General features: G+C 46.8%; 1 protein-coding gene across 1 annotated transcript in view; it reads left to right on the top strand.

The window, feature by feature from the left end:
• Positions 1–860: 860 nt before the first annotated feature.
• LOC103744701 (leukocyte immunoglobulin-like receptor subfamily B member 5) overlaps positions 861–8,549 on the top strand; it is a 37,229-nt gene continuing 29,540 nt past the window's right edge. The window contains 8 exon segments of the mRNA XM_017801486.2: positions 861–932; positions 1,101–1,136; positions 1,317–1,601; positions 1,745–2,044; positions 2,252–2,389; positions 2,392–2,499; positions 2,502–2,560; positions 5,005–5,176. Coding sequence (XP_017656975.2) covers positions 899–932; positions 1,101–1,136; positions 1,317–1,601; positions 1,745–2,044; positions 2,252–2,389; positions 2,392–2,499; positions 2,502–2,560; positions 5,005–5,176 — 1,132 coding nt within the window. The 5' untranslated portion in view covers positions 861–898.

The raw sequence follows: 8,549 nt of genomic DNA, 5'->3' as shown, positions 1-8,549 counted from the left end.
GTGATCACTGGTTGTAGTGGAAGGGGGCAATGAGGACGAGGATGGTGTGTCTCAAGCAACCTGGTTCCTCCAAGGGGTGGGGCATGCTGCAGAGAATTGACTGCAGAGAGTTAGCCGTGGAGGGAGGGGCTTTTGGTTCCATCTTGGAATAGAAGTGGCAGGGCAGAAAGATGGCCCTGGTGTCTCACCCACGTGGATGCAAGAGGAGGCATTTACTGACCTGGGGCAAGACTGCGGGTGTTCATTTCTTTGTAAGTTTCTCCGCTCCCCCCCCCCCGCCAGAGATATAAACTATGAAAAATTAAGATAAAGATATGCTATATGGTTTATCTGATAGTGCCAGGGGCAAGGGACCCTAGAAAACTTGGGCAACAGATGGAAAGGACTACAGGAGCAGTTAAGGAAAGCTGCAGGTCTTCTGCTGATTCCTCCAGGCCCTCAGTGCAATGAGGACAGATGAGGTGCACATGGATAGGGTCTTGGAGATGTCATCTTTGGTTTTTATTGGGTTTTGTTTTGTTGTTGTTATTTGGTCAACAGGGTCTCCCTAGTCCCAGCCTGAATAGAACTCACTGTGTAAACCAGACTGACTTCGGTCTCAGAGGGAACTGCCTGCCACTGTCTGGGATTAAAGGCCCACACCACCATACCCAGCATGAGATGTCATCTTTGTAAGAAGTGACTACACAGTGACTGGATCATGTCTAAACCACAGCACTGAGGAAGTGAAAGCCAGGCCCTTGAGGAAGCCAGTTTCCCTTCCAGTGGAAATTCTGAAATGATAGTCAATGTATAGGGCACACTAAGCCTCCAAAAGCCACAGACTGTGCAGGAGTCCATCAGGCAGGCATGGTGGCCCTGTCCATATGCACAGCTGCAGACGCTGGGAAGAGATGCCATGACCTTCACCTTCACCGTCCTGATCTGCCTGGGTGAGCTATGGAGAGTTGGGAGAGATGGGAGAGAGCACTGTGGTCTAGGAGGGACCATGACACATAGCCCAAAACATGCCCATCAGAACATCTCGGGGGTGGGTCTGGTGGAGAAAAGAGTCTGCTCATGACTCAGGGGAAAATCCTTCATAGGGAACTCTCTTCCAGGACTGAGTCTGAGACCCAGGACCCCAGTACTGGCAGGTGAGTATGTACCCAACCCTCCCAGGTCACTCCTCCCCAGTGGGGATCAGGGGCCACCCTGGGCATTGAAAATGGAGAACAGCAGGTATGGGCTAGTCTTGGTGTTCCTGGGAGTGTCCTGGGGCTGAGGGCTGGGATCTGATGGGGGAGTATCCTAGGACATAGCTCATTTCCTTGCAGGGAACTTACCCAAGCCCACAATCAGAGTTCATCCAGACTCTGTGGCCTTTAGGGGCATGCAAGTGACCATCTCATGTCTGGGGACTTCAGACACATGGAAATACCTTCTCTATCAAGGGAAAATCTCAGGATTCCACCACAAAATGACCTCAGCAGAGCCTGGGAAGAAAGCTGAGTTCCTCATAGAATCATTGGGAAAACACAATGGAGGGCGATATTACTGTCAATATCAGACCACTGCTGGATGGTCAGAGCTCAGTGACCCCCTGGAGCTAGTGGTGACAGGTGAGGGAACATTCAGGAATTTAGCCCCAAGGCTCTGCCTTTAGGAGAAGGGGTCTGCACTCAGAGATGTCCCTCTCTCATAGCTTTGCCTGACAATGTAGGCAATGTGAGCCCATTTAAAACTCCACCTGGTTCTCTCCTAGGAGTCTATGACAACAAACCCAGCCTGTCAGCCGTGCCCAGCTTTGTGGTAGCCTCGGGAGAGAACATGACCCTTCAGTGCATCTCACAACAGGGATATGACAAGTTCATTCTGACTAAAGATCAGTTCTCCATCTCCCTGGACTCACAGTACATATATTCTACTAGGCAGTTCCAGGCCCTGTTCCCTGTGGGTGCTGTGACACCCAGCCATGCGGGGACATTCAGATGTTATGGCTACTACAAGGAAAACCCGCTGGTGTGGTCTTATCCTAGTGATGCTCTGGAAATAAATGTCTCAGGTGAGTCAGCCCCGATATTGACCCATCATTATTTGAGACCCTATACATTGTGCCTTGACCCCTGTTCCCAGGGAAATCGTAGGCAGGTATGTGGCTGAGGGGATACCTTGGGTTATGACCCAGAGACACAGAGTATGAGAGGCAGTAACACCTGCAGGATATGATGGGAGAAGACATGATTTCTAGGAATCACTTGTGAATCCTCAGCCTGTCTTCCTTCCAGGGCTGCTAAGAAGCCCTCCTTGCTAACCCAGTAGGATCCTGTTCTGGACCCTAAAGAAAACCTGACCCTCCAGTGTTATTCTGACATTGGTTACAGCAGATTCACTCTGTCTGAGGAGAAGGAACTGACCTTCCCCAGAACCCTGGCCAGCAGCGCCAGGTAGGACTCTCTCAGGCTGGCTTCTGGCTTCCCCTTGGACCCCATGTGTAGATCCCATGGGGCTGGTACAGTTGTGTGGTGCACACAGGCTCTCCCACAAGTGGCCTGTACCAATTGATGCTCTGAACATCCTGGTCACAGATTAGGAGAACAGTGGGTCTAGTCAAAACTTAGACTATTCATAGGCCCTGCTGGGAAATCCAGAGATGGTTCAGTTATGAGCTTGGAGATTCAGAGAGGAACAAACCCAGGGACAGGGTAGTGGTTAAAAAAAAAGTCAGATGCATAGAAATCAGAGAGATAGAAAAGAGAGAGGAAGAAAGAAAGGGAGAGAAATCCAAATCCTCAGAGACAGATTATGGTGAGGTCCAAGCTCAGAACATAGTGTGTTAGCCCCTCACCCAACCTTTTTCTCCAAAGACAGTTCCCTGTCTTACCCTTCTTCTCAGTGCAGCTGAGCCCCACAGTGTCCTCAGGAAACAACATGACCATGCTGTGCCAGTCATGGAGCCAGATGGACACTTTCCTTCTGTCCAAGGAGGGAGCAGCCCATGCGCTACATCTAAAACCAATGCTCCATCCATGCTCAGCAGCTCCAGGTAGAATTCTCCATGAGCGCTATGACCTCAGGTCTCAGGGGACCTGCAGGTGCTATGGTTCTGAAGGTTCATCATCCTGCCTGTTGTCACACCCCGGTGCCCCTGATTTCAGCTAAGGGGACTCAGAAAGGTGAAAAGGTCATTCCGATCCTGCACTTAGAAGTGTTGATTAAAATGGGAGTGAGAGACCACAGGGAGGGTCTGTCAGATGGTATTCACCCTTCCTGAAGGTGGAGGCAAACAGACATCCTTCAAGGATTGTTCACTACACACACTTGCTCCTTGGAATCCAGAAAGCTCCAGGTGGGCAGCAGTAGTGTCTTGTGGAGGCCACAGAGAAGATACAGAACAGTGAGCAGAAGCCTCATGCCCTCATTCCCAGGATCCGTGTCAGACCCTCACTCTCAGTGCAGGCAGGCCCCATGGTGTCCCCACAAAGGAAATAACCCTACTGCATTAACACATGTATTTATATTTTCAAAAATTCATCCACAATAATATTGCCCAACTAGTCTCATTTCGGATGTTTATTAACTGCTCTGTGCAGATTTACATCGCGGTACCTTAAAACACACATTCATGGGTGTGTGCAGGTATATGGGTGAGTATTTGTTGGTTTCAGAGCGTGTTTCTATCTGTATGGTGTGTAGTTAATGAGCTGTTTAACAGAAATGAAACAGCCAGAGAACTAGTTAAGGTGGGTACAGGGGAGGCAGCTCCAGACTGTTACAACTTTGTGCTTCTAACATTCACTTCTGGATCCTGGATGCTCAGCTGGAAGTTCAGTAGAGACCCGTCTCAGGGAGATTAGCTTACACACTCTTGTATCCTGACTGGGCAGAGAGTTCAGGAGAGCTTCCTTAGTGGTAAACTGAGAGATGACTTTTCTCACTAATAATGACCTCTTGAGATTCAGAGATACATTTTCCTAAATGGACTGAGACACAAGTTTCAAACTTAAGGAGCACGTGAAGCTGAAGAATCTGTTAAGATCAGAAGAAACCCTGCTAGAGCAGGGCGAAAGTTCATTCCAGATCCTCTTGAAGTTATCTGATGAGACTAATGTAAATTCGCAGGCAATAAACACAGGAAATAAGAACATGGAACTCAGGAAACACTGAGGTCTTTTAAGCACTGCAGACGTTATATTCCTCTTCCATTCTTAGGACCAGCTGAGAGTGGCAGTCTACCACAAAACATTTCCAAACCTGAGACAGGTGACCAAGGGTATCTGTGCGTTGTGGGGCTGGTCACACAGGGTCAAGTCTATCAGGGGAGGCAGGTGTCCCAGGTGAATATTCACTCATTCTGGCAATATTTTGATCTTGTCTGACCCCTGTGACCTCTTTGCCCACAACCACAGCTTCACAGCCCCAGGATCACACAGTGGAGAATCTCATCAGGATGGGCATGGCTGGCTTGGTCCTTGTGATCCTCGGGATTCTCCTGTTTGAGGCACAGCACAGACAGAGAAAGGCCCAAGATAGTGCTGGGAGGTGAACAAGAGAGACAGCTGTGTACCTTTCATGGTGTCAGAGACCGGGAAATCAATCTGAGGAGCTCACGGTTTGGGAAAGAAAACCCAGGGCTTGTGTTGGAAACTTGAAGACAATTTCCAGGGAATGAACATGTTTGGGGTACAGTATCACTGTGATACTGTGTGATGGGATGAGAGCTCTTCCCCGGGAAATAGTTTCTTTTCTCTACTTTTCTGTGGACATTTGCTGACTGTTCTCCACCCCCACATCCCTACCCCTTTCACTTTGTGTCTTCTATTATTTTTAAGAACTATTGGGTCTAAGCTGTGTTCCCCAAATGCATTTAAAACTGAGGAAATTGCTCATTTGAATGGTAAACTAAATTTACAAAGAACCTTTGGGAATAAATTGTACCTACATTGCACAAATCATTGTGTTCACCCCAGTGATTTGGAATGACATCAGTATTTACTATGCCACTTGTACTCTGTGTTGTCTTAGAGAGTTAATGAGGTTGACAACCTGGGACACCTGCCTCCCCTGATAGACTTGACCCTGTGTGACCAGCCCCACAATGCACAGACACCCTTGGTCACCTGTTATCCTACTTGTCTTAGACAAGTTAATGAAGACAAAGATGACAAAGCCAATACTAGGGGTGACAGTCACGATGGTAATAATACAATTAAGAAGGTGTAAGAGGAGAATCAGCAGTTCCTGTCAACCTCATTTCCATGATGACCCACTGTGGCTGGAAGAAAAGTAGACATTAAAGACACTAGTAACCCAGGAGGCGTTCAGGATACAGTCCCAGGCCTGTGATCCTACACAAATGCCATCTGAGACCTGCAAACTCAGGCATTTCCAATTACCTAGCACAAATACCACTTTAGTGCAGCACCTACCTGGGAAAGGATAGGAAATCACTCACTGCCCAAACCAACCAAATGCAAAAGGTGTAGTGTGGCTCTCGGCGATTACCTAGCACAAATACCACTTTAGTGCAGCACCTACCTGGGAAAGGATATGAAATCACTCACTGCCCAAACCAACCAAACGCAAAAGGTGTAGTGTGGCTCTCGGCATGGAGTCACACAAACACCCACAGAGACCCATACTTAAAACTCAAGCACCTAATTCCTGGAGCAAGGACAGAAGCACAAGCAGGACCCAAATTCCTAACCAATATACTGATTGCCCACCAGGAATGTGTTGCTCCCGTTTTGAATCCACATGTGACCTGTCAGCATCAGAGAATACTGATGTGATGCCATCTGTTGATGCCTCCGTCCTAAGCAAGTTCATCACACAGAGCTCACTCCACCAGGAGGTGGCAGTACTTCTTCCTCCTAAACGATGCCTGTGGGGAGAATGGGGGTGACTGAGCTCACAGCACTGAGTGCAGGGCTGGTTGATTCACAGGGAACATCCCACCCCTTACTCTCAGATCACCAAAACCCTCAAGTTCCACGGGGAAATAAGAACTAAGCCATGTGATATAGTTGGGATGACCTGATGTTGACATACATATAGTACAGTGGCTGGGCACTGATGGGCCTGACGTAGTATGGGGCTGTCCTCTTTAAAATGGTTATGATGAAGTAAGGCATGCTGGAGCACACCTGTAATTCTAGCACTTGGAAGGTGCAGGCAAAAGGACCAGGAGTTCAAGATCATCCCTAGCTACATAGCAAGGTCAAGTCGAGTCTGGGCTACATAAGAACCTATCCCGAAAAAATGAATAAATAAATAAAAAGATATGTAAAGTGAAAATAATAAACAGTTTGGGATTCATTGTGCAATTTGGTGTGAGTCCATCCACTGGAGCCTGATCAACCTATCTAGCATCACTCCCTTAAAGAAAATAACTCTCCCTCTCCCAGCAGTGATCAGTTGCCAATAGTTCTTCAGCTAAGGTTGGAAGGAAAATACACACACACACACACACACACACACACACACACACACACACACACAGTGCCATAGTGCCAGGCCCTTCAAGTTGTTGGTCAAGGTTGTTCAAGAGACTTCCCAAATATAAGACTATCGCCACAGACCTTGATTGCATCCCAGAACTTGAAGGGCAGAGCCTATTGATGAAGACAGGACATAGTTCAGACATAGGACTTGGAGCAATCAAACTGGAACTAACTTAGGAACATCCTCCCTGAAAACTAGCTCAAAGGATATTATGCAAGATGCCGAGGGAGAAAACCAATCAATGGTCTAATCCAGTTGTAAAGCCTAATAACCACAGTAATGACTGGCCCAGCACACAATCTCTGCTGGTACAGTAATGGCTCTTTCATCATGGAGGTAATCAACGACTATTTTACTGGACTTAAGGCCCCCTCAGTGGCAAGAAACTCCTGTGATATTGTAAACATAGTCAAATCTAAATGCCTGGAGAAGTCATAGAACAGAGACAAAAATTCATCGGTCACATCCCTAGACAAATGTAATTTCTTTCTTTGTAAATTTTTATTGATTTTTTATGTATTTCATACAGAACTTCTTAATCAATCTTAATTATCTTTATAACTCCTTCTCCACTGGCACCCTCCCACAGCTCCCCCCACTGGAATTCATAATTTCTGTCATCTGTGTTAAGACCTTTCATGTCAAGTTAGTGACAAATGTAATTTCTTACTGAACATTGAATATGGATCCTCATATTCACAGATAAGTGTACCTTTCCCCACTCATCCCCACTCCATGACAGATGGAGTCATTACAGAGTTCCACAACTGGGCACACGGATAATTAGAGTCTGTGAGATGCTCAGCCCTAAGTGACACATCTACAATGGAACCTCTATACCTAAGGCTCAGGGAATGTAGTGGAATAGGGGGGTCTACAACTCACAACTCATCAGCGAAGTTTCCTCACGCAACAGATGATGATCAATGCAAATCCACAACTGGCCATAATGAAGACCATAAGAAGCTGCAGAGTTTGTCCTTGAATAGCACATCCATATCAAACCTCTGCCACCTAAGGTTCAGGGACCATTCGGAAGGAGTTTGGAAAGACTGTAGGAGCCAGGGGTGGGTGGTCACAAGGAAACAATGTTTTCCAGGCAGTTGGGAAGTTGCTCTTATGAACTTACAGCAATGGTGATAGCATGCACATAAACCACGCAAACTCAAACCAGACAAAAACCCAGCCTAGAAGTGGGGAAATGGATATGAATCCCCAACCTTAGCTGAGGAATTCTATTATTTTTAAGGCCTATTGAGTCAAATTTGTGACCCCACATGCTCTTAGGTGTCCTCTATTCCTGATCAACCTGCCTAGTATCTATCATACCCTTAACGAACTCTCTCTCTCTCTCTCTCTCTCTCTCTCTCTCCCTCCCTCCCTCCCTCAACTGCTGATTTTTCCTTACCTAGTGCCAAGCCTTCTGGCCCACCTCCCCCATCCATGCTCAGCTTTTGTATAACTTGGGCTTATGTAGGCATTTTAAATGCTCTCGCAAACACAGTGAAAGTTATGTGCAACTGCTATATTGCATACAGAAAATAAGTACAGAATCCCCAACCTTAGCTGAGGAATTCTATTATTTTTAAGGCCTATTGAGTCCAATTTGTGACCCCACATGCTCTTAGGTGTCCTCTATTCCTGATCAACTTGCCTAGTATCTATCACACCCTTAACGAACTCTCACTCTCTCTCTCTCTCTCTCTCTCTCTCTCTCTCTCTCTCTCCTCTCTCTCCCTCAACTGCTGATTGTTCCTTACCTAGTGCCAAGCCTTCTGGCCCACCTCCCCCATCCATGCTCGGCTTTTGTATAACTTGGGCTTGTGTAGGCATTTTAAATGCTCTCACAAACACAGTGAAAGTTATGTGCAACTCCTATATTGTGTACAGAAAATAAGTATGCAATAAAGTTCCATTATATTCCTTGTATTTATCCACCACCTCTGGTTCTGACACTCTTTCTTCTCCCTTTCCACAGTGACCCCTGAGCCTTGGGGGAAATGGTGTCCCATTTAGGACTGAGCACTTCACAGTTTCTTATTCTCTGCCTGTTGGATAATTGTGCA

Source organism: Nannospalax galili, unplaced genomic scaffold, assembly GCF_000622305.1.
Source record: "Nannospalax galili isolate Female #2095 unplaced genomic scaffold, S.galili_v1.0 scaffold1123, whole genome shotgun sequence".
In the NCBI taxonomy this organism is placed as follows: domain Eukaryota; kingdom Metazoa; phylum Chordata; class Mammalia; order Rodentia; family Spalacidae; genus Nannospalax; species Nannospalax galili.
The sequence above is the reverse complement of the archived record's forward strand: the minus strand, read 5'-3'. Positions and strand labels throughout refer to the sequence as shown.